The 26,664-nt window shown below is 41.1% G+C and overlaps 1 protein-coding gene across 2 annotated transcripts; it reads left to right on the top strand.

The window, feature by feature from the left end:
• The first annotated feature begins 340 nt into the window (after window positions 1–340).
• kdm5a (lysine demethylase 5A) lies at window positions 341–26,023 on the top strand. 2 transcript variants are annotated; one of them, XM_059325798.1, is made up of 30 exons: window positions 341–854; window positions 972–1,515; window positions 2,263–2,340; window positions 3,062–3,184; window positions 3,295–3,465; window positions 3,866–4,048; window positions 4,850–4,928; window positions 5,001–5,092; window positions 5,179–5,337; window positions 6,125–6,244; window positions 6,412–6,570; window positions 8,542–8,723; window positions 8,914–9,076; window positions 10,200–10,319; window positions 10,415–10,609; window positions 11,358–11,539; window positions 12,104–12,228; window positions 12,313–12,463; window positions 12,622–12,742; window positions 14,209–14,385; window positions 14,473–14,651; window positions 15,790–15,928; window positions 16,040–16,219; window positions 16,910–17,470; window positions 17,944–18,102; window positions 19,003–19,131; window positions 19,219–19,366; window positions 19,448–19,668; window positions 21,560–22,036; window positions 25,107–26,023. In XM_059325798.1, exons 2-30 carry the CDS (start codon window positions 1,369–1,371, stop codon window positions 25,422–25,424), a joined length of 5,238 nt encoding a protein of 1,745 aa, XP_059181781.1. In that variant the 5' UTR covers window positions 341–854; window positions 972–1,368; the 3' UTR covers window positions 25,425–26,023. The 2 variants fall into 2 exon arrangements, with proteins under 2 accessions (XP_059181781.1, XP_059181780.1); XM_059325797.1 differs by having other exon boundaries at window positions 341–1,515.
• Window positions 26,024–26,664: the final 641 nt, after the last annotated feature.

Genomic DNA, 26,664 nt, shown 5'->3' on the forward strand with positions numbered 1-26,664 from the left:
CCTTTTGCAAAAGAAAAACAATACTATATCATCAATCTCATGATACAGTCAGCCAAATGGCATATCCATAAATGTCGTTACGTTAATCAAAAACCTCTCTTTCTTGTCTTTGGAAATGAAACCAAACATTATATTAAGTCTATTAAGAAATCTACCAACATGAAAGCTATAAAAACTTTGAATTTATGTACACTTTACAATGTTTTTGTATGAACGCTTGCCCCTGTATTGTTGAAACCCCCCTGACGGCGTTTTGTTGGTGTATTGTCTTGTATTGCACCATGTTGCTTTAATAAAGTTACAAAAAAAAAAAAAAAAAAAAAAAAACAGCTATCCCAACCTTGCTAGGTGTAGCTAGCACGGTGGCTAATGCGGATACATCACCGACAGACGACGTTAAATCTCATGGAAATGGACAGTCGTCAAAACAAAGCGGAAGGATTAAAGCCTTTTTTTATGCGGTTTCCATGAACCAAGTGAAGCCTCGGCGGATCGTCCTGTTGGACCGACATTCTCGGCTAACGCCAATGTTAGCTGCGCAATGAGCATCTGCAGCTAAACTGAATCTAGCCATCTAAATTAGCTGTATGCTAGTTTCCCATTGCTTCAAATGCTTCAATGAATGGGGGTTGAAGACATAAGTCAACAATGTACGCTCGCTGCTAGCCTCCTCCTTGTTATGGTCCAGCTGGCACTAAGCTATCAGGTGCTCAGAGAAGTGGACGTAAAGACTAAAGTTTATTTAGGGATGCCTGACGTTAGCTAATGGACATTATCAGCTAGCGCAGCGCTAAGCCAACCGTGGATAACTTTGTTGGAAATGCACCATCACGAAGAAATCATGCATTACCCAGGTACATAGACGTGACAATAGCAATGTTAGCTTGCGTAACATAATAACACCGCAGCCAACATTGTAACGTCAAAGCCTGGTTTGTGTTTTTGTTTACAAAGTTATCTCCACATTTCAGATCGTCCGTGGCCCAAGGCTTCACTGCAGAGTTGATTTTTGTGAAGTTATCGTCTGCGAGGAGGAATGATGGCGTTTGGGACTAACCCTGCCCTCAGTCCCAGGTAGGGGAGTGGTGGCGGAGACTTCCCGGCCTGGCCCGGCCCGCTGATTACGGATCATGGGAAAACACTGACCATTAACAGCTCGGTTATGTTGAAGCATTTATTTCCAAACAAGATTATGATTCGCCATCGGGACTGGGATGCCCTGAGTAGTTTTTGAGGATCATGATGGACACGGAGGAAGTTCCCCAAGACGAAAATTATTGGAAATAATCATGGACTGTTGAGCTCAACTCTGTGCATTTTATCAAATATTATTTTCTAAAGACTGGTTTCACTGAACACCACAGCGACATGTCTGCATTTGCCGAGTTCGTCCCCCCTCCTGAATGCCCGGTGTTTGAGCCGAGTTGGGAGGATTTCTCGGATCCTTTAGGCTTCATCAACAAAATCCGACCCATTGCAGAGAAAACGGGCATCTGCAAGATCCGACCCCCCGAGGTAAACTCACATCATTTTAAACATTGGATTAAAGTCTGCCAGGATTTGTTTGTTGTGCTCCTACGTGGGTGGTGGTGGTTAACTAGGGCCTGCGTGAATTTTGCGTCGACATTACTAGTTGCCATTACTCTAATAGAGGTCAAATAAGGATTAATTTCTTTGCACTCAACAGTAGCCAATCTGTTGTACTTCGGTGACATTTGGTTTTCTTTATTCAGAAAAGTTTCGGAAAGGCGAAATAAATCCTACAGTCCCGGTTATAATTCCTTTGTTTTTGTTTTCTTCATGGCTAGCTAAGTTACATTACAGTGGATGTTGCGTTAGCTGCGAATATGCGACATTGGGCCACATGCAGGCCTGTCGCTCCTGTCACACAAACCAATATTTATCCTGCGTTATTTAGACACACAAGCAACCAATTAAGTACACTTATATGTATTAGGATTTTTAACTATTGAGGTGTGTCTGTCTGGGCAACATTGCATCCACAACATTTCAAAATAGACATAATTACATACTGGAAATACTAGCTTCAAATTCTCAGTATTTATGCACACTTGGTCCTGTGAACATAGCTTTAACTGCACTTTTCCAGACAGCAAGTTGTTATATATAGTTGTAATTTAATAAGCTCTGAATATTACATAATTCTTGAGAAACTAATTTGGTGCTGTAGCTTCCTCATTATTGTTGTTGTTTGTTTTGGGAAGAGTTTGGTATTTCTATTTCTATTTTCTTGTCCATCAGGATTGGCAGCCTCCGTTTGCCTGTGATGTTCGCAACTTCCGCTTCACTCCTCGAGTACAAAGACTGAATGAACTTGAGGTGAGTTTGCCAAGAAGAGGCGTCACCCCACCGTAACTGTTACACTGAGTACATTTGTGTCTTATGCATTGCTTAATGTGTAACATGACAAATATTTCAGAACTAGGAGAGCACAGTACTCCGCCAAGGCCATGTCCTATCTCACAGTCTCAGTGGATTATAGTTTGTGTATCTCCTATCTTGATATAGGTTATTTCATATCTCGATAAAAATATATAACACTAGAAAGCATGTTATCTGGTAATTTAATAAATAAACAGTCTTTATGAAATAACTTATGGTAAAGCCTGTTTTTGTATACTCCTTAAAGCTTCATCCAAATTACGTAAATATTCCAATAACCCTATACTATGGAAACAATATAGAAAAATACATCTGGAAGAAACAAAGCAACTTCCTGCCAACTCTACATTGCCTCAAGGTGTGCTGCTGATAATTTAATCAATACTACAGACTTCTTGAACAGCAGCAGACTTTGCCTCCTACAGTGTCTTTTGTCTCACACCTGTTGAGATGAGTGGTTTTTTTTTAACATACTGTACAGAAAGCAATGGCAGCAGGACAACTCCGAAATAGGAGTTATCAGGTTTTCACAGCATGGTCGTGTATCAGGGTGCAGCCATTCAAAGATGATTTTGCCTGAGCTGTCCTGTGTTCATAACAGCAGCACATTGGGCTCCTGTATTCAGTGTCCTCTCTCCTCTCTCTCCTGCCTGTCCAGGCCCTCACTCGGGTCAAGCTCAACTTTCTGGATCAAATTGCAAAGTTCTGGGAGCTGCAGGGATCCAAGACCCGATTCCCTCATGTGGAGAGAAAAGTTTTGGACCTCTATCAGCTCAGCAAGGTAAATTATATCAATCGGGGTAATAATATAACAGTGATTTTAGCTGTTTGGCTCTTCAGTGTTAATAGGTGCTTGTAAAAGTGCTCACAGCGGACACCTGTGTGTTTCAGATTGTGTCCTCAGAGGGTGGCTTTGAGACCGTGTGTAAAGAGAAGAGGTGGTCCAAGGTGGCGGGCCGGATGGGCTTCCCTTCAGGGAAAGGCACGGGCTCACTGTTGCGCTCCCACTACGAGAGGATCCTGTATCCATATGAACTCTTCCAGTCTGGAGCCACGCTGACTGTAAGTGCTGCTTATGTACATAGACAAGCTAACACAGTGTGACCAGGCTTCATGCTTTTGCATACTGTTGTATGCATTTTACCATTTTGCAGCATTTGCATGTTTGATGTACAAAATATGTTTTAAAAACTTGAATAAGTGACATTTTGTGTGTGGGTGCTACTTTACTTTTCATTCCCCATTGAGCTAAATGTGTTTTGGCTGTTCCCAGAGTCCCTCTCCAGTTTCAGTCTTGGATCTTTTTACATTGTGGCACATCAACCAATCTTGGCCGTACCAAATTAAACATGTTGAAAAACAGCTTTGATGTCACAGGAATAATAACTCAGAATGGACAGATTTTAAAGTTTAAAGTTAAGTTAAACTTAAATTAAACTTTTTTTTTTTTTACTCCAATCAGGGCCTCCAGCGGCTATATGACGATGGAGATGATGGGGAAGATGTGGATGAGGGAGTCGGTGAGGAGGCCGTGGAGGACGATGAGCAAGATGACGAGGAGGAGAAGGAGAAGGATGGGGAGGGCAATGTCATGTCCAAAGATCGACTTCTGCCTGAGAGACGCTCCAGACGCCTGAAGTCTGAGGTAAACATGAAAAACAAACCAACTACATGTAATAGTATTGTAATAAGTGTAATAAGTAGAGCCCGATCAATATGGGAATTTTCAGACCAATGCCAATAATCATTTTAGAGGGGGAAAATTCGATGGCTAATTCGGTGGCGGATATTGTAATTTATTAATCAAAATAAAAATAGACCTTTTTTATGTGGATTGTGCGCTGATTTTTCACCACTCTGCAAATGTACCCAGAGAGCTACTGTCTCAATCATAAAACTTTATTAAACAGTATTTAACATTGTTATACATTATACAAACCAATGTATTATATTGTTAGCCAATTCTATAAAGGATAACTGAGAAAATAAAGAATAACTAGCTAAATAAACATAATTACTGTTCAGTTTCAGTCGATTTCTGACTATTAAAGAAAGTACTTAAAGCAAAACACGCCAAGCAGCATTTAGCAGTATTATATATTTTGTAAAAAAAGTTCTCAAATTGGCACATATCAGCTGATAATAACAGTCCACCGATGTATATCTGTCTGGATCTAATAATAAGCTGTTAAGTATTTTCTAACAATTTGTTGAATGTCATTCTTTAAGCATTACTGCTGCGTCACAAATGCATCCTTTTTGTGCTCAGTATTAAATTGAATTATCTCAACAGTGTGATCTATTCCTATTTCTATTTAAAATTCACTCCCGTGCTTTAAGCATCCTCCTCCAGCTGTGGCAGCCACGCTCGCCAGAGGTTGTCTCTCATTTGGCCTTTTAGCAGCATCACTCTGTTTCACACGCCGCTGTTGTTGTGTTTCTCTAGAGAGAAAACAAGGAGCCGAAAGGCCTAAAGATTTTTGGTTCAAGTCCCAAGATGGTCGGCTTGGAGATTGTATCAGCTGGTAAGCATCACTTTTGCTTGACCTATATTTTTACATGTGTTACTGTGAGTAACACTTCCCACTTTTGCTTAGATGATGGATTCAACAAGAAGCAGCGTCACCTCAAAGCCCAGGCCTTTGCTATTAAAATGAGACCGCGCAAGGAGACCCTGGAGGTCAACTTTGTGAGTCCCAGTTCATTGCCTGACGGTCGATGTTTATTATATCTCAGGAGGTCATAACCATTCCTGTACGTTCTGTGTTCCTGCAGATCGACCTCTACCTGTGTCTGGTGTGTGGCCGGGGTGATGAAGAGGACCGGCTCCTGCTGTGTGACGGCTGTGACGACAGCTACCACACCTTCTGCCTGATCCCTCCTCTGCAGGATGTGCCCAAGGGGGACTGGCGCTGCCCTAAGTGTGTTGCTGAGGTAAGATTGAACTCTGCCTGACCAGTCGACACATATGAATTGATCATTTAGGATGTACAAATGCCCATGAAGAAACCATGTTAACATCTAGTCCAAAATGAATGGAGGCTATCTGTCTTTTCAGGCTATTATCCATACTTTTTGTTTTGTTTTATTGTTGTTGTTTTTTTACTTTTTATTTCCTTTTATCAAGTGAAATTGGACAGCTCAGTCAAAGAAATAAATAGAACAAAAATATAGGGAAATATATATAAATAAACAAATGTAAGTATATGAAAAATAATAACATTAGTAATTATGAAATATAGGGATTAAATTGTAGCATTTATCCTGATTAATGCCCATAATCATCTAACAAATGATTTAGCATTTTTTGTCATCTCTTCATTGCATATTTAACTCTTTTATGCATAATGCACATGCAGAAATCTGATTATTATTATTCATATTTTTTAAATTTCCTTTTATCAAGTGCATTTGTACAGCACAGTCAATTTTAATTAAATAAAAATATAAGGGGAAAATATATATAAATAAACAAATGTGTAATAATAATGAATAATTATAATAATAATAATAACAACAATAATAATAATAAAATACAGGGATTGAATGGAATTTGTCCATAAACACAAAGAGGTATTCTCCTGATGACTATAATCCTTTTAACAAATGATTAGAGTGGTTAATTTTGTCCTCTCTTCATTGCATATTTAACTTTCTTATGCATAATTCACATGATGTAAAGTCCTGTTATAATTAATGTTTTGTCCATCTTCCCCCACAGGAGTGCAGTAAGCCCAGGGAGGCATTTGGCTTCGAGCAGGCAGTGAGGGAGTACAGTCTGCAGAGCTTCGGAGAAATGGCTGACCACTTCAAGTCAGACTATTTCAACATGCCTGTTCATGTATGTAAAATCCACAATGTGAGCTAGAATATGTGTTACGTGGGTGTCTTTCAATCATCTGGATGTCACACTCTGTGTTTCAACTTAAGTGGTTAAATGTGTTGCTCACAGGATTTCCCTGTTGAGGGAAAGCTGGGGATTTCATTATGTCCGCCTTATGCCCCCAGATGGTCCCCACAGAGTTGGTGGAGAAAGAGTTCTGGCGCCTGGTCAGCAGCATCGAGGAGGACGTCATCGTAGAGTACGGAGCTGACATCAGCTCCAAGGAGGTGGGAAGCGGGTTTCCTGTCAGGGACGGTAAAAGGAGGCTACTGGGAGATGAAGAGGTGAGAAGATTGATACTTTGTATTTCCACAAACACCTCAGGTGTTGACATGGTTTAATGTTTTCACTTATCCTAGAATATGACTTATATTTCAGACCATGTTAACACTTGGATTTGAAATGCATCTTGGGTGATCTGATCACAAGTGGACGAATAAGACTGATCGCTGTTTACACCTGTGTCCATCATGCCAGCTGACCACTTGTGTTCAGATTTTGTTACTACTCACGCTACTTCCGGTTGAAGGTGATTTTCCCCCGGCGCACATTTAATACGTCGGATAACAACAACAGGCTAGCTAAAAAGATGTTGGATATACTTATTTACATGTATGGCCTATTGCAATTAATAATTACATGAGTGGGACAAAATCGTTTTTGACAAGCAAACTGTTCAACTGTTTATGCTCTGTCTTCAAAAGAACATCATACGGCCTGTATTTTCCTGTTGTATCCTTATCAGGGACGCATCAGGACGCATTGGCCTTCACTACAAAATACATGTGGACAAATGCTTTCTAGACCCTGTTTCCATTTAGCAGTAACATGTGGTCTGAGTGATCAGCTCTCTGTCTGAGTGTTCTCACCTGGCAGTAGCAGCGTCTTAACGTGTCTTCAGTGACCACGTGTGATCCGATTCTACTTCTCCACTCTGTATGTAAATTAACACCTATCATTTTAGTTTGAGAAACACCAAATGCGTTGCTGTTTTTAACCAGCGGGGGGCAGCAGTGCTCCTCCTGTGCCTAGTCGGCTGGAAATGGAAGAATACGAAGAAGAAATCAAAACAATACATTCTTTGGCGTGTTCCAGGCAAACCACATCACTGAAGATGTTGGACGCACTTGTACTTTTTGGTTTTCTGTTGTTTGTTTACCTGCAACTGTGCGCTTTTATGACGCCATTGTCCTGCGAATGAGTATGTACTTCCGCTCGGGTAGGGGGTGGCAGGTGAGTAGGCGGTCCCTAATGTTGACACGAGTCACAGACCTGTTCTCGATACTATCTGAATGTGGACACATGTAGCCTCAACCACCTCCCAATGTGGTTTTTGATATCCAATCTCAATGCATTCTGACAGTGTTTTCACCTGTATTTAGAGTGGTCCACTTGTGTTCGGATCACTCAGACCACATGTAACTGCTAATTGGAAACAGGGTCCTAGACCATCTCGGCAAGTGGTTTGAGTGATTTGGTCACAATGCGTCTTGATTACACTTGTATTTAGCGCTGACCACATGTGATCCGATGCTCAGGACGCATTTTAAAACCAAGTGTGAACCAGGTCTATGTAATAGGTGCATATAACACTAAGCTTCAAAGTATGATATGTAACTTTTCCACATTAGAATTTCCGACTCTATATCCCTAAAATGTACTTCACAGCATGATCAGAGTCCGTCTCTTGTGTTAGTTTTGATTAAGAGACTCCTAGTGGTAGTAATTTCATACTGTCCCTTTAAATATACACAAAGTTTCTTCAGTTTCTTGTTCATTTTAATGCCTGGTACAACTAAAGGTACATTTGTTTGGATAAATATAATAATGACAAAATATGGCTCATAACCAAAATCATTATCAAGTAAACAATAGAAACTGGCTATCAGATAGATAGATATAAGCTCTTAAATTAAACTCTTATGAGCTATTTTTGTTGTCATCATTATATTTGTCCAAACAAATTTACCTTGAGTTGTACCAGGCATTAAAATGAACAAGAAATTTAAGAAAACAAGGGTAATATTTTTTTCCATGACCGTATATCCCAGTTCATTAGTTTCCTAAACTTTCTCTCAGAGGTTTATAACCAGTAAAGTACTTTTGATAGGGACTCCCTTGTGTCCTAGTGGCATCACCTGGCTCATTTTACTCACCAGACTTCCATCTAACAAATTAAACCTCTACATCTAACCTTTAAAAACATGACATTTGCCCCGAAGTGACCTAAAGCTCTTTGTTTGCTCCTCTATCAGGAGTATGCCAATTCAGGCTGGAACCTGAATAACATGCCGGTGCTGGAGCAGTCGGTGCTCACCCACATCAACGTGGACATCTCTGGTATGAAGGTGCCCTGGCTCTACGTGGGCATGTGTTTCTCTTCATTCTGCTGGCACATCGAGGACCACTGGAGTTACTCCATCAACTTCCTGCACTGGTGAGATTTGATCAGAATTCTGATGTATGCATTTAAATGTAAACCAAAAAAGTAAAAAATAAAAATAAAAAAAGATATTGCTGACGATTGGATAAAGTTAAATGATTGAATTATTCATGCTGATAAAAAACTGAACTCTTTCTGTTCCACTTGGGTGTTTCTTAATGTTAATCTATTCCTCTGTTCTCAGGGGGGAACCCAAGACTTGGTACGGCGTGCCGGCCTCTGCAGCAGAGAAGCTGGAGGCCGTGATGAAAAAGTTGGCTCCGGAGCTGTTTGACTCCCAACCTGACCTCCTCCATCAACTGGTCACCATCATGAACCCCAATGTCCTCATGGAGCACGGAGTCCCTGTATGTCACCTAAACCTGGATCTGATTAGATATTGGTCATGTGGTTCTTTTTTAATTTATCCTTTATTTATTTCTCGAGGAATCATTGAGGGCAACCCCTCATTTACAATGATGAGAGTACAGAGAAAACACAATGAAGAACAAACAACACAGACAGAACACTTGAAAAACGGCTACAGTGAAAGGCAGAGTTATTGGTTATCATAGTTTTAAACTGGCTCATAGTTATTATTGTGTTGAGTTTAGGTGAATGCTGTAAAATGTTCCAGGTAGACGCAGCGGAAAAACTGAAAGCAGTTTTGCCAAATTCAGTATCTGGGGAACATTGAGCATTAAGCAATCACTAGAGCGTGTTGGATATTTACCATGTGACCAGTTTAATAAAGTGTTGAGGTATGGTGGCATGTCACCTATCAAGACTTTATGAATGCAGACGAACCAGTGCATGTCTCGTCTCACAGATAAAGGTTCCCATCCCACCTTGTTGTATAGGATGCAATGATGGGTGGAGTAACTGTCACCAGTGATGAATTGTAGTGTAGAGTGATAAACAGAGTCCAGTGAGGTGAGAGTGGAGGCAGAGGCATGTCTATAGATAACATCAGAGTAATCCAGAATTGATAAAAAGACAGCCTGAGTGATCCATTTCCTACAGAACAGAGGGAAGTTTCTTTTGTTTCTGTATCAGTACCCGATTTTCTTTTTTATTTACTTGTGAGTATGTCAATATGAAATTTGAATGTGAGTTTTTGATCTAACCAGACTCCCAGATATTTGTATTGTGAAACACTTTTTACATTACATTACATTACATTCCATGTCATTTAGCTGACGCTTTTGTCCAAAGCGACTTACAATAAGTGTACATAACTTTAAGAGCTAACTGTCATGGCTACAGGAGTGCTATATGTTAAAGAAGAAAAGAAGAAGAGAAAAAATAAGCCCTTTTTTTTTATTTTTTTTTTATAAATATATATGTTAGGTGACCATGACTTAACCGAAGTATTGTTGGAAGAGATAGGTCTTGAGCCAGTGCTGTGACCTGTTAAAGTGGTAATATGTAGACCAATTTCTGCAATACGTCTATATTCTTAGTGACATATATGTGTATTTCCTCCTTCAGGTGTACAGGACCAATCAGTGTGCAGGGGAGTTTGTGGTGACTTTCCCCAGGGCCTACCACAGCGGCTTCAACCAGGGCTATAACTTCGCAGAGGCTGTTAACTTCTGCACCGCTGACTGGGTGAGGGAGAAGCAAATACTTCATCCATTTAGGAAAGAAATAAAGTTTTTTTTGTTCAATGTGCATGTTTATTCTTCACACATGTCCTCCCCTAGTTACCTATGGGTCGTCAGTGTGTGAGCCATTACCGACGCCTCCACCGATACTGCGTCTTCTCACACGAGGAGCTGCTGTGCAAGATGGCTGCCGATCCAGAGAGTCTCGACGTGGAGCTGGCCGCTGCCGTCTTCAAGGAAATGGGAGAAGTGATGGAGGAGGAGACAAAACTCAGACAGGCTGTTCAAGAAATAGTAAATGTCATTTTTCTTCTTTTTTTTTGTTGCTCAATTTCTGCATGTAAAAGGTGTCAGTGATTGACAGTTATCTGGCTTTTAACCTGTTCCTTACCTGTAGTTTAACATAGTGGTTAACTATGGAATGCCATTTATGTCAGTATTAAATAACAAATACATGTACATATGAAATAAATGTTGAAATCATAATTCCACATTTATTTATTTTAGGAGACTTTTATTTCATATATTCACATTTATTTATGTTAGTGGGCTTTATTTCATAATTCTACTTTTATTTATTTTAGGGGAAATTATTTCATAAGTCCACATTTATTTATTTTAGGGGACTTTATTTCATAATTCCACAATTATTTCACTCTTATTATTTCTGTTTCCTGTATAAAAATGAATGTGTTGTTGGTACCGCAAAGTTTCTGTCCAAAACAACTAGCTGGTAAAATAAAAGTAGTCCTTGCCAAAAACATCATCATCATTTAATTAAAAAAAAGTTTGTTTGTTGAACTATTTTGAGTAATTTATATTTATATATATTTACATGTATTTGTTTACTTATTTCCTAGTTTTTTTAATTCAGCCATAATTTCATAGCTGTATGCATTTATTTAATAGGCATATTTATTTGTTTATTAAATATTGATTGAAATGGCGTTCCAGAGTTAACAGCAAAAACTTTCAAATTGCAGAATGAATATTGCCACAGTTTATTTAGAGAAATCATCAGCTCTCTCCTCTTCGTCCACAGGGGGTGCTGTCCTCGGAGCAGGAGGTGTTTGAACTTCTCCCTGATGACGAGCGCCAGTGTCACAAGTGCAAGACGACCTGTTTCCTGTCTGCACTGACCTGTTCCTGCAGCCCCGACCGCCTGGTCTGTCTCAACCACGCGTCAGACCTGTGTGACTGTCCACACGGCAACAAGTGTCTCCGGTAAGAGATCTGTTGCTTTTGTTTTATTAAGTTATTATGGCCTTGACATTTAGGCTATGTTCAGACTGCAGCCTGAAGTGACCCAAATCCGATTTTTTCGCCCCTATGCGACCTGCATCTGATCTTTTAATGACAGTCTGAACGACACAGATCCGATGCATTTCAAATGCAATCCAGGCCACTTGGATATGTGGTCCTAATACCGATACATATCTGATCTTATGACATGCGACTCCAGTCTGAACGGCCAGGTCGCATTCATCATAAATAGGCTTACTGCTCGCGGCCATGTTTTCCGCTACTTCCGTAAACACTGAGCACGCTTGCTGCGTGTGACATCGTCGTGTCCTTCAATGTGCATGCGGCACACTTTTGGTACGTTTAAAGTTCACACTGGAGATCACATACAAGTCGCATTTAATTGGAAATGTGAACGACCTTGCCAAAAAAACGGATTCCACAAAAAAATCCGAAGTGAGCATTAAGCCCTGCTGTTTGAACGTAGCCTTACTTGACCACATTCACCTTATTCTTAAGTAAAAAAAATGTCATGTTATATTTCAGGTATCGCTATGATCTGGAGGAGTTTCCGTCCATGCTGTATGGAGTCAAGACACGAGCCCAGTCTTATGACACATGGGCCAAGAGAGTCACAGAAGCTTTGGCTGCCGACCAGAAAAACAAGAAAGGTTTTATACTTTAATACTTGTAAACGACATGTCCTTTTGTGCATCTCCTTGTGCCATTTTCTGACTATTTTGTGCATCTCATAGATCTCATTGAGCTCAAGGTTTTGCTCGAAGATGCAGAGGACAGGAAGTATCCTGAGAAATCTTTATTCCGTCGTCTGAGGGAGATGGTCAAAGAAGCGGAGACGTGCTCCTCCGTCGCTCAGCTGCTGCTCAGCCGCAAACAAAGGCACAGGTCAGTGGGTGCACCAAGCCTTAATGTAATCCAACAGGAGAGCAACTGACTGATTACCCTGCATGTACACATTTTTTCCCCATTTGCAAATCAATACTGTGTCTGCTCAGGTTCAAAGGTGAACTAACCCGTCATTCTTTTTCCGTGTGTGTGTGCAGCAGCCGCCTGCGCTCTGAGAGCAGCCGTAACCGCACCAAGCTGACAGTGGACGAGCTCAAGGCTTTTGTGGATCAGCTGTATAGGCTGCCCTGCATCATCAGCCAGGCCCGACAAGTCAAAGTGAGTTCCAGCTATGACTATCTGCTGAACCAGGCATCCAGTTATCAGTTTCTGTCAGACTGCATTTCCGCAAAAGGACTTCTTTTTTAGAAATAAATCATGTTTTTTCATTGCAAGTAAGGAAACATCTGATTACCACAACTTTCTTACCCTTATTGGACTATGGAGACCTGCTTTATATGAATGCTCCTGATCAGTTTTTAAAGAAATTGGATACTGTATATCACTGTGCTTTGTGTTTTGTTGCTGGTTGCAGCTATCGTGTGCATCATTGTTCCTCATATGCTGTCGCACATTGTCCATCTTTGTATGTGCGTAGACTCTCTCACTGGTTGACATTTATTTATAAATCTATTCTTGGACTTCTGCCTACATATTTGTGTTTACACACGTGTAGAAACCTCAGCCAATATGGCCTGCATTCTCAGGACTTCATACAGATGCGTTCCCCAGAGTCAGAACTGAGCTGGGCAAAAAGGCTTTTACATTTTCTGCCCCGTCTACCTGGAGCAATGTGCAGAAGGACTAGAAATTTACACATCTTGTAACTCTGGGGGAATTCAAGTCAATTTTAAAAGACAGAGAAATAAGCTCAATTGGATCTTGCGCTTGCACTGTGTAATCCTGTCATCCAACTCCTTTTTCTTGTAGTGTGTGTCTGTATTTTATTTGTGTCATGTGTGTTTAGCATAACCATTTTGCTTTTGTGCTGCCGTCTTGGCCAGGTCACTCTTGGAAAAGAGGTTTTTGATCCCAATGAGTTTTTCACCTGGTTAAATGAAGGATATTGATTGATTAAAGTCCCGCTATAGTGCCGTAACAAGCTCTGCCCGCATTTCGCCTCAGGACATTCATACTGAGTCTGCAACGGCGTAATATTGGCGTCCATTCACATTGCAATCTGACATCGCTGAACAAGGTGGGAGGGGGCGGTATTGCTGTGAAACAGAGCAACAGCAGTATGTTTTCAATAAGCGGTGGCAGCAACAAGTGCATTCAGAACAATGATGGCCAATGAGCTGCCCGTCGGGCTGTTTTTGCTGTAGAGATCATACAGACTCAAGTGAGAGGCGTGTGTCAGATGATACGGTCCACTTCCTTTCTTATTACCCAAGTGTTGGTCACACAACTAAGGTATGTCACATATTTTCTGTGCTTACCGCCTCCGCCAGGCTTACACTGATCCCGTCTCGATCAGTCTCTCCAATTCAACGCCTCTGTTACTACCCCCAAAGGCGGTACAGAGCCAGGATTACTTGGTCCCCCATTATGCCTCTGGGACATTCAGGTTGCAGGCGAATTGTCAGAGAGGCGTAAATATGGCAGCTTGAAACGGCAGTCTGAAAGGGGCTATCAATTTAATAAAGTTCACGCTTTCATTTCTTTACTTTTTTCCTAAATTTCTACCTCACTCTTCTTTCTTTTCCTCTACTCCCAATTTTATCTGTCACCTCCCATGTCTGCAGGAGTTACTGGAGAATGTGGAAGACTTCCACGAGCGGGCCCAGGTGGCGCTGTCGGACGAGATGCCCGATTCCTCCAAGCTGCAGGCACTATTAGACCTCGGCAGCGGCCTGGATGTAGAGCTGCCAGAGCTGCCCCGACTGAAGCAGGAGCTCCAGCAGGCCCGCTGGCTGGACGAGGTAGGCTCTAGACCTGTTACTGTTACTGTGTAATAGAGTTGTTGTATGTGGCCACATGTAACACATGCCCTCCTCATCATATCCCAGGTGCGTGTCACCCTGGCCGAGCCTCACCGCGTCACCCTGGAGCTGATGAAGAGGTTGATAGACTCTGGGGTGGGCCTGGCTCCGCACCATGCAGTGGAGAAGGCCATGGCCGAGCTGCAAGAGATCCTCACCGTCTCCGAGAGATGGGAGGATAAGGCCCGTGCCTGCCTGCAGGCCAGGTGAGGATGCATGGATACAAAAACATTTACAAAGACTTAAGTGGGTATTTTGCACTTTGCTACTGTGCCATTCATCATTTAAAGACCCAGTTTACCCCAAAATCAAAAGTACATCGGTTTCAGCTAACCTGCAGTGGCCACAACAAGGTCTGTGGGATGTTTTATGCAACCAGGTCATGATTTCTGGAAAGAGACAGAACCGATGTATGTTTTGGCACTTTAAGTGCCATCTATATTATATTTGTGAGATGATAGACATCTCTGCAGGAGATATCTCCAACACTCAGCAACTTGGGTCAAAACAATCTAGGTTGATAAGGAGCAATGCAGGTAAATTTGTATTTTTGATTTTTGGGTGAAATGTACCTTCATGTCAGAGACAGAATTCATTTAAACCTCAATATAGAGAAAACAAAATGTTGGCCAACTCGGAAGTTGCATCACCATGGGGTCTATTGAGGATTCGCCTATGGGATTTTTGTACTGGATTTTGGATCATTGCAGAAAATAAGCTATGGGGCAAACACACATTTCTGATGCTTACACGTTTTGTTCACTAAAAATGAACACCACTGTTGTGATATTTGAAGCGTTAATGCAGCCAACAGAAGTTAAAAGGTAAAGATGTGCCATAGTAAACTACACCACGCAGCATGACTTGAACGTCACAGCCGACAAGCTAACCAGTGGCTTTGACTATCTAGCGAAACCGTAGCCAAACAAATTGTTTATTAACATAATTCACAATTTACAAGAGCTTGCAGAGCACTGAAAAACACGACTAGAGGCTGTATGGAGGATTAGTGAGAGAGTTCCAGTCCGTGTCCGACGTGATTTCGTTAAATGTTCCTGACAACCACTGCAGTCTCATTTAGCTACTTGTTAGCAACCTCCTTTTTAGTAAAAACTTCAAAAGTCACAAGTGGGGGTATTTACTAACATATTTATGGCGTTTTATGTTATACACAAACATCTCTTCAGCTTGTGTTAACTACAGACCATATTTCAGGCATCTAACCAAATTTGAAATCCTCGCTAACTTACTTCCTGGTTTAAGAACTCATTCCTGTGGTCCCTATTGATGCTGCTAAAAAAATTAATGTAATAATGATGTCTGTCTGTCCTCCAATACCCTCAGGCCTCGACACAGCATGGTGACCTTGGAGAGCATTGTGCTGGAAGCTAGAAACATCCCAGCATACCTCCCTAATATTCTGGCCCTTCGAGAGGCCCTGCAGAAGGCCAAGGAGTGGACGTCGAAGGTGGAAGCCATTCAGGTAGTTCCTATGTGTACACTTTGTCTTCTAGAAGCCATTCTAACCCATATCTAAAGTCATGCGTGGCTAAAATTGTCTCCAACCATTCTTCTGCATTGTGTCCTCTCACAGAGTGGCAGTAGCTATGCTTACCTGGAGCAGCTGGAGAGCCTGTTGGCCAGGGGTCGCTCCATCCCGGTCCGACTGGATCCACTGGCCCAGGTGGAGTCTCAGGTGGCTGCAGCTCGAGCCTGGAGGGAGAGGACAGCTCGCACATTCCTCAAGAAGAACTCCACGTACACACTGCTCCAGGTGGGCCGATGTGTAAAAAGTTAATTTGATGCTTTTCTGCAGTGTTGTAGTTCTCGAGATCGGTCTTGAGACCACCTTTCTGTCTCGTCTCGGAATCGACTGCATTTTTACTCTTTTACAAAGCGGGCTCAGGATTTTATTTCAAGACCGGTCAAGAACACAACTGTGCATTTTTGGATTTCCTTGTTAATATCATTACTGTTATTTTGTGTAAATCGTATTGCTTCGAGTACAACCAATAACATGACTCATATATCATTTAAAATTGTTGTCACCGTTAACGACTGTCACCCCTCCCACCTCCTTTCACACGCCCTCCTCAAAAGTGCATGTGAGTGACAGGAGAAGAGGCCGTCAGAAGATGTCAGCCAACTTGTCTGTAATAAAATTTGGTTACCTGAACCACAAAGATTTTTTGTGCACAACTACAAAAAAACAACAACACAGCGCAACTTGTAAATTCTGCGAAGCAAGGCTAACCGAGTCGGCTGGTACTGGTCTTGGTCTTGGTATTGACTTGGTCTCTGTTTAGGTGGTCTCGACTACAACACTGCTTTTCTGTCTATAAATATTGTCATGAAACTGCCGTGGAGTCTCTAGATGAAGTATTTTCTCTGGATCATCAAACTTTGGTGAGTATTTGTTGCCTAAGACCTTGAATTTTCATATCCCGTGCACCTTTTCTGTTAGGTCCTCAGTCCTCGGGTGGACATCGGGGTTTACGGCAACAGCAAGAGCAAGAGGAAACGCGTCAAGGAGCTCATGGAGAAGGAGAGGGGAGGCTTTGACCCCGACACCCTGAGCGACCTGGAGGAAAGCCTGGAAGAGGTGCGCGACCCTTCCACCGTAGTAGCAGCCTTCAAATCCAAAGAGCAGAAAGAAGTGGAGGCCATCCACTCGCTCCGTGCCGCCAATTTAGCCAAGATGGCCATGGCAGACCGCATCGAGGAGGTCAAGTTCTGCCTGTGTCGAAAGACGGCCAGCGGCTTCATGTTGCAGTGCGAGCTCTGTAAGGACTGGTTCCACGGAGCGTGCGTGCCTCTGCCTAAGACGGGGACGCAGAAGAAGACGGGTGTGGGTTGGCAGAGCAATAGCAAAGACTCTAAATTCCTGTGTCCGCTGTGTCAGCGGTCGAGGAGGCCGAGGTTAGAGACCATCCTGTCGCTGCTGGTGTCGCTGCAGAAGCTGCCGGTGCGTCTTCCAGAAGGAGAAGCCCTCCAGTGTTTGACAGAGAGAGCAATGAGCTGGCAGGTATGCATGGACACGCTGACTATTGCAGGTGCATCTCAATGAATTAGAATATTGTAGTAAAGTTTATTTATGTCAGTAATTCAATTCAAAAAGTGGAAATAACACATTATATAGATCCATTACACACAGAATGAAATACTCAGGGTCAGTGCTACTTTGCAGCGAGCTGATTATGGCTTACATTTATTGTAAGCCATAATCATTATAATTAGAAGACCTAAAATTTAATGTCTCAAAAAAAATTGATATTACAAAAGACCAATTTTAAAAATAATTTTTAATATGGAAATATTAATTAATTGGCCTCTGAAAAGTATGTCCATCTATATGACTCAATACTTGGTTGAATCTATTTGACTTGAACTACTGGAAATTGACTTTTCCATCATATTCTAATGTATTGAGATGCACCTGTACTTCTCAATTTACAATCATCACCAGCTTTATTTTGATCATTGATTTCCACACACCAGGACCGAGCGCGTCAGTCTCTGGCCACAGAGGAGCTGTCCTCAGCCCTCGCTAAGCTGTCTGTGCTGAGCCAGCGTATGGTGGAGCAGGCTGCACGGGAGAAAACTGAGAAGATCATCAACGCCGAGCTGCAGAAAGCTGCTGCAAACCCAGACCTGCAGGTACTGCAGAAGTTCATCTTAAATTATTTTGCATTATTCTAGTTTCTGTTCTAAGACAGTTTAACATGTGGATTGTAATTTCTGCTGTTGCTTTGGATGTAAACATGGAATCCACCAGAAGAGGGCACTAATGTGTAACCATAAAATAGACCACAAGACTGGAATGACTTGTCATAAATGTAAACCTACAGAACTTTGTCCTATTTTGACTGAAGGAAGCTTCTTTGCTTTACTGTGTTTGTTTCAAACCACTGAATTGGGTACATTTTCACCATGGATCAAGCTTTTTTATTTCCAGCAACTCAAAATCAAAGAAAAAAAGTAATTTCACTCACAATTAAAACTGGGATTTTTTAACTCCAACGTTCCTGCAGGTGCTGGAAATCCCTAATAACACTTGAATGTTGTGTTTTGAAGGTTTGAGAAGTGCTTAGAATGTCAATATTATGAAATACAAGTGCTTATAGAATGCTGTCGCAAAACATAATTTTGGTTGTTTGTAGCACAGTAATGTCTAATTTAGTTTAATAAAGCAGTGAAATAATCAGTAAAGTTAATATACGGTATTGTCTATAAAAATGTAATTTGCTACAGCTGTAAGGTGCTGGAAAGCTTGAAAATGCTTGTAAATTGCTTGGATTTAAAAAGTTGATTGTGTGGATGCAGGGACCCTGTGTGGATACATGCAGGGAACTACAGACTTGCATATACAACTCAGCGATAGGCTACATGCTTGGTTGCTCCAATTGGCTGTAGCTCTACTCAGTCTCACTCTGTGCTTTTCAATAACAACCCCTGGAAAATAAATATGAACTGAGAGATTCCATTTGTTAATTAGTCTGGTGATGCCAGGGTAACAAGAAACAAAAGCCAGTGAGTGTGTGTGTGTGTTTCCCACAGGGCCACATCCAGACTTTTCAGCAGTCCGGTTTCAGCAGAGCCGCATCACCTCGCCAGTCGGTGGACTACGACGATGAGGAGACGGACTCAGACGAGGACATCAGGGAGACTTACGGTTATGACATGAAGGTATGTGAGGCAAATATTTATTATTGAAGCTGTGCATAAGGCAGGAAGATTTTTTTTTGCAATGATTCCCTGTTGGCTTTGCTGCAGGACCCCGGCGAGGTGAAGCCCTACCTGTTCTGTGATGAGGAGATTCCAGTTAAGTCCGAGGAGGTGGTCAGTCACATGTGGCCGGCTGCCACGCCCTCCTTCTGCGCCGAACACGCCTACTCCTCAGCCTCCAAGTCCTGTGTGCAAAGTGAGACCACATTCCCATCATCCCGCTTTCTTTTGTCCCTGATTTCTTCATCATCTCACATTCAAAATATTTCCATTTCAGACATGGGCACGCCCAGAAAGCAGCCCAGGAAGACGCCTCTGGTGCCTCGCAGCCTGGAGCCGCCGGTGCTCGAGCTGTCCCAGCAGGCTAAGGCCCAGCTGGAGGAGCTGATGATGCTGGGAGACCTGCTGGAGGTGTCCCTGGATGAGACCCAGCACATCTGGAGGATCCTGCAGGCCACGCACCCCCCCTCAGAGGAGAGATTCCTGCAGGTCATGGAGGTAGGGAGGTCATTTATTATGCAACCTGATTGCGCAGCTGGACCCCGTGGCAAATGCTGAGCAGTGAGTAAACATTGTGTTTGGTTGGTTCTGATGAAAGGATTTGTAAATATATGCATAGATATCGGGCAAATCAGGGAAAACATGCCTGCAATAAGTAAAGATGTATAGATGCATCGCAAGACAGTTAAAAATCGATACAAATTTAGGACAATTTGAATTTGTTGATATGAAAAATTAATCGCTATACCCTTTTTAAACAGCAGAGGGCAGAATCTACTTTTGATTCATCTTGTTTGATGGCGTACTTCACTGTCAGTTTTACAGAGACAGAGCACATTTCAGCCTGACCCCAACGGAGGGAAAACTAACATTGCTCTTCCTTAACTTTGTATTGAATGAAGGAGCCTCCTTGACAGTTCTGTCTGTTAGCAAACAACAGAAACATGTCTAAAAGCTGCTGTGTGGTGAAATGCACCACCAACAAATTAAAGAACCAGTTTTTAAAATCTAAAAAACTGAACTTTTAAGAGGACAAAATGGATATTGTCTAACATTAGCTCACAAACATGTAGCTAACATTAGCTTGTTAACCGATGCCTAACTTTAGCAGGGCAGGTTGAGGGCAGGTTGAGCGCATTTTACGCGCTTTTCATTGTTCATGTGTTAACAGTTTTGGCTGTGTTCATGCATTTGGCATGAATTTTGTCCAGAATATGTATTTTCATTTGATCTTGTTATTTCCAGCTCAGCTCCTGCAGTAAGGCTAAAATACACTGTGTACAAACAATAGTTACTCTTCAGGTTGACCCATTCAAAATGCTATTTTTAATCTCACTCACGTTGAAACATAATACATCCATTTTATTAAATCTTGTTGTCAATCTGGGCTTTGGCTTTGGAATTGATCATTTTTACTACTTTCCACCAGATTGCATCATTTTGACCATATTCAGCATATAGAGAAAAACATGCAATTTATTCACACAATCCATACACACAAGCACGTACTGCTTCAAATAAATCAAAACATGGGTCATCTTGAATCACATCAAAGATGAGACATGACAAACTAAAAAAAAATATTTACACAACTGTGATTGCAGCCAGGTCTATGAACACGGGGGCATCATAACAGAAACTTAGCATATAAAGGGTTAAAATATTCAAAAATCAATAAGTGTTTGATTTCACAAATTAGGTCAGATGTAGGCGGAAAAAATCAGTCCAATGAAAGTAGAATATAATAATGTATAATATTTTTTTATAGCTTGCCTTTGACATCGTACAAAAAATAATAATGCAACAAAATCAGTGTTGCTGCTAATCATTGGCAAGTTCCAGGCTGCAATAAATCAATATTTTTTTATACTTTGCATGTAGTATATTGAAAATTATTTTTCATCTAAAAACATGGTGGTATTATTACAAAACATGGCATTTGAAGGGTTAAAATATTAAACAATCTATTAGTGTTGATATCAATGATTAGGTCAGATGTAGTTTAAAACAAATCAGTACAAAGTAGAATATCATAATGTATAATATTATTTTATAACTTGCGTTTTAGGAGCGCATTTTATGCGTTAGGTAGTAAAAGTGTGCATAAAATTGGAACTGGCCCTGAGGGTTAGCATAGCTATCATTAGCTTGTTAACAAATAGCTAACATTAGCTTGTTAACAACCAACAGGGAACATTGTGAATGTGCAGCTTCTAATTTATTTTTTTATTAAAAAAAAAATTTTCTTACAAAAAAATCCTATCGTTAACTCGGTATCAGAAATCGTACTGTATCGTGAGTTGAGTGAACCATTACATCCCTACCAATAAGTAGGGATATAAAATATAAAAACATAAAATCATTAACATCTATCCTTTCTTTTCTACAGCCTGATGACTCTCTGATGGAGAAGCCTCTGAAGCTCAAGCTCAAAGATTCAGAGAAGAAGAGGAAGCGGAAGTTGGAAAGAGCGGAGCACCACCACATGCTGATGGCTGCTGCTGCTGCTGCCGGAGGAGCTTCAGCCATGGGCGAAATACGACCAGCCAAGTCCAAAGAGCTGAAACGAGTGGGTCTGGAGCTGGGTCTGGGGGGGAAACCCAAGAAGAAGAAACTCAAGCTCAACCTGGAAAAGAACCGGGAGATGAAGCAGCTGGCCAAGCGGTTAGCAAAGGAGGAGAAGGAGAGGAAGAGGAAGGAAAAGGCAGCGGCCAAAGCGGAGGCCATCAGGGAAGGGCTGGAGAAGAGGAAGGAGAAGAAGATCCTCGACATTCCCTCCAAGTACGACTGGTCCGGGGCCGAGGACTCCAACGACGAGAACGCTGTGTGTGCAGCCAAGAACTGCCAGAGACCCTGTAAAGACAAGGTGAGCTCTCTGTCATTTCATATTTTGTGATTTGATAATGAAATATGTCTTTTCCCACAAATATAGGCCTGAGACCCAGCAGTTTAGATTGTCATCCTGTTGTCTAGAAGTTGTGTTGCACAAGGGGGGAATCATAGATGAATGACAAACATAACTACAGTTTAAAAATTAACACAGGTCAAAGGTGACCATGTGACTGTGCACCTTTTTAAAACTCAAAGCTCTGTATGTTTAAATAATATCTCTTAAAACATTAATTTAAAGCCATATGTTTACTAGGAATATGGAATAACATGGGACAATTATCCCAGCATTTTCTAATATCGACCACATTGAGATTTTATTCCGTTATTATTAAAAATCACAATGTCAAATGTTATGCTCACTCATCACCTATTTCAGTAATCTGCTCTTTATATTCTTGATTTATTGTTTGATCTATAGAAAGTCAGAAAACGGTAAAAAAAAAAAAAGTAAATTCAAAAAATTCTAATTTCCGATTTATTTTTTAAAGTTAGTCACAAAATTAAAAACATTCAGTTTACAGTGATACAAATCGGAGAAAAAAACAAACCCTTACTTTGAGAAGCAGGAACCAAATTTATTTATTTTTGACAAATTTAGTTGAAAAGTCAAGTAAAGTTCAAACTTTGATTTTCTGTCCAATGACTAATCAAATAATTAACATTTTTTTCTGCTCAAATCAAATTAATTTAAATATTTCTCAGCGATATGGATTGCGAAAAAAACATATAGGGGGTGTTTTTTTTTTCATGCAATTAATTTGCATGTTAATATATATTTTTCAGTGGTATTGCGCTGTGAATGAAAAAGAATGAACCAATCAACTTGTGTGGATCAGGTCAAAACACACACTATACTAGTATAACTGAGGGTTTTGACTTGCACATGTACTTAGAGGCCCTGCAGTGAAGGTCCCTCTTTGTTCAGAGGCCTAGTAATACTTTTGGTACTCTCACTGCTGTGATAAAAATCCGGGATTAGGCATGTTTTTAGTAAGTTTTCCATTTTCTGCACATTTTCATAAAAATTGTCCTAAGAATGTTCTACATTTAAGATTGACAATTCTGATGAACAGATTATCAACATGAGTAATGTTGTTCAAACATATAGTTACATAGCGCTGGATTTACGCAGTGTTTTTTCACACAGCCCCTTCTATTAAGGTTTCAAAAGTTGAGATCTCATGTCTCAGATTTTGGAGAACAAAATGCAACCATCAGTGCCTTTACACACAACAGAACAAGGTCGATTTTTAAGTGCCATGTGCTGCCGATGAAAAAAGCATCACAGATCAGGTCAAAACACGCACTATACTAGTATAACTGAGGGTTTTGACTTGTGCATATACTTACATATGCCCCGCAGTGAAGGTCACTCTTTGTTCAGAGGCCTAGTAATACTTTTGGTACTCTCACTGCTGTGATTAGACATGTTTTTAGTAACTTTTCCATTTTCCGCACATTTTCTGTCCATTTAATTGTTTCGTGTGAGAACTGCTCTGTCCCTTCAAATTATGTGTTGATTCTGTATTGTGAAATGGCCTGACTGAATGAAATCAGACGCCATGTTAAAAAGCCGCCATTCTGATGTCAGCCTAGTCAGTCAGATCATTCTCGACCATCAGTTGTAACATCCCGACCCAGTAAACTCTGGTTGCTATATTCATCGCAGTGTTTCCCGGTGAATGACACATGTTTTTTTGTTTGCTGAGTTAATAACAAACACTTTTTAAAATGAACTTTGTGTAAACTTTATTGAATATCAACAGCTGATAACAGCACTGGAACACCTTAAAGAGAGTTACACATAACGTATTAACAGCGATGCGGTCCTTCCTGGAGACAGCGCTGCCGACCAACGCTGTCCACCAAGTTAACCAGTGGCCAGTCTCCGTCCCCTGTGTGTCCACAGGGCAGCCAATCAGAGCGCAGCAACCGAGAGGCTCGTAGAGATGATGAAATTATAAAGGCGCTGCTGGCGCCTTTTAACTAGGGCATGTACACTTTGATGATGTGCACTTATTTAGAAGTACTATTGTTTTTGCTTTATCAAATCTATACCAGTCAGATGATGCAAAGCAGAGGATTTGGAGAAGTATTTTGAAGTTATAGGTAGAACATGACTGATGTGGGATTTTTGTGACTGAATTATACTGATTTTAGAGGGAAAATTCACAAATAAGGGGGTGACAATGAATTTTTAAGATGGAATCTACTGATTTTGTACCAATATGACTATGCAAAAGGCTGCTTTCTTAGACATTCTTTGATAAATGTTATTTGTTTAACATTATTATAAATTTTTTCATACATTCTGTTTGATTGTCATCTAATTCTAGAGATGAAAAAAATTGCTTAATTAAAAATAGCTGATTATTAAAAAAAATGAATAAATAAACAGTGCATGTTCAGTATCAGTCAATTGCTGATCATTTAAATAAGGAAGATAAATAAAATTTTAAAAAGCTAAATAAACTGTATATTTTGTATGAGTAAATTGCTAACCATTAAAAAAAAGAATAAATAAAAAATAGTTTAGTCCAGTATTATCAGTTGCTTAACATTTAAATAATTAATTTATAAAAATAAAAGAATAATAAGAAGAGAATAAGAATAAATACAATAAATGATTAAATAAACATTAGTGCATGTTTAGTGAATTGCTGATCATTTAAGTGAAGAATAATTAAAATGCAATAAATAGCTAAATAAACAGTGCATGTTCAGTGCTCTAGATATGGATTTTGCGTATGGAACCAAAACTTTTTTTTCTGCAGTTAATTAACTGACAGTCCGACTCTATCAGTGTGTGAAGGACAAGATCATGGACAGTGCATCTTTGTTCAGCCAGGCTTGTTTTGGCTCCTTCTTCCAGAACATTAGATCAAACAAACAATGACTGACCTGCAGCTTTTACTGGTACTGTTAAAAATTACTCACAACTGTTGTTCTTCCTGAATGTTATGATTTGCTTGACAAACCACTGGCACATGTTTTTTTTGGTCTCTTGTTGTTGTCCTACTTAATCTCTCCTCACGTGCTTCCAGGTGGACTGGGTGCAGTGCGACGGCGGCTGTGATGAGTGGTTCCACCAGGTGTGTGTGGGCGTGTCGTGCGAGATGGCCGAGAACGAAGACTACATCTGCGTGGACTGCTCCCGGAAAGCGGCCGGGATGAGCGGGGGGATCACCGTGGAGGAGGTGGCGGAGGAGAGCGTCGTGGTGATGTCGACGTCGATGTGCAGCGTGCAGAGCCTGCCGCAGTCGTCTGTTGGGGCCTCGTGGTCACACGTGGCCCCCGCCTCACATCTAATCCCAGCAGCTTCACATCAGCAGCAGCAGCAAGAGCCTCAGCAGGGCAGTTAGCGCTTAAAAAAACAGCCTAGGACTGACTGTAAGACTGTACAGGAAAAGAAAAACCCTTTATGAATGAGTTTGGAAGAAGAGGGACAAACCAGGGTTTCTGTAAGATCCTGGATCATAGAGCACAAGGGAGAAGATAATCTGGAGGACAGAGAAGAAGAGTCCTACTGTCACCATGTGGCTTCACCACTCCGAGCGCTCAGATCTGCGGAAAAGGTTGTTAGAACACACAAGACTTAGTCCTCCTACATCAGTTATAGGTGTAGCAACATCTACCAGCTACTTCCAGGCCTCCCCCTGAACAGTAACACGTCTTTGGTTCTTAGAGTCAAACCAACACCCACTTACTCCAGCTGTTGTTTTCAGTGCAAACAGGCAAATAAACAAATGTGTCCCCAGTCGTGTTTTACTGGACATCCTGAACCGCTCCCCTCTGCCCTCTGTAACATCTCAATATGTAGGAGTCCAGACTAGGAAATACAAATGGTTGTAATGTAGTGGAATTATTTATAATGTACATACTTGTAAGCAATTAAACCAATGGATTGTGGCTTTTTTTGTTTTGTTTTCTCACCTTTAATAAACTATTCCTAGTCAAACGATTTATGTTTTTTTCTTTGTGGTAATTTCAGTCTTTTTTTTTTTTAAAGACACATTGAGTATAATTGAGTAGGTCAACATTTAAATGCTAAAAAATTGCCCAATTATAGTCTGTTGATACATATTAGAGCATAATATGTCCAGAAATGATAGAAAAACACCATGTGATGAGATGTCCAAAAATGGAAAAAAAAGTCCTACTACGTAAGTCGATTTTGGGGAAAAAATAGCCTGGGTATACCCATACTGCCTTGTGCGCTCGAATTTCATTTCGAACCTCCAGGCAGTCTGGCAACCAGGGCCGTTTCTTAGCCCTGTTTTAGGGATCCAATCACAGAACGGGGAGGGACGGCAAGACGATGACGCATACTACTCTTCAGACGGAAGCTTGTAGTTTTGTAGTTTTCTTTCCGATCCAACATGGCTGCAGCAGACTCCTGTTTCACCACAAAAAAGGATGTTTTAGCCTTGCTTCCGACAGGATTTGGGAAAAGTCTAATCTACTAATCTACCAACTAGCGCCGCTACTAGCCCCGCTACTAGCCTCGCTACTAGCGCCGCTACTAGCCCCGCTACTAGCGCCGCTACTAGCCCTGCTACCGTAACGCCGGTGATCTCGCTACGAGCCGGGGGACAGCGGAGC

This window comes from Centropristis striata, chromosome 22, assembly GCF_030273125.1.
Source record: "Centropristis striata isolate RG_2023a ecotype Rhode Island chromosome 22, C.striata_1.0, whole genome shotgun sequence".
Lineage (NCBI taxonomy): Eukaryota > Metazoa > Chordata > Actinopteri > Perciformes > Serranidae > Centropristis > Centropristis striata.

What these genes read in the sequence shown, in the direction of transcription:
- kdm5a (XM_059325797.1), top strand. Translation starts at nt 1,369, where the DNA reads ATGTCTGCATTTGCCGAGTTCGTCCCCCCTCCTGAATGCCCGGTGTTT. An exon ending in CCACGTACACACTGCTCCAG is followed by an intron (nt 16,220 to 16,909) that starts GTGGGCCGATGT and finishes CTTTTCTGTTAG; the next exon opens with GTCCTCAGTCCTCGGGTGGA. An exon ending in CTTACGGTTATGACATGAAG is followed by an intron (nt 19,132 to 19,218) that starts GTATGTGAGGCA and finishes GCTTTGCTGCAG; the next exon opens with GACCCCGGCGAGGTGAAGCC.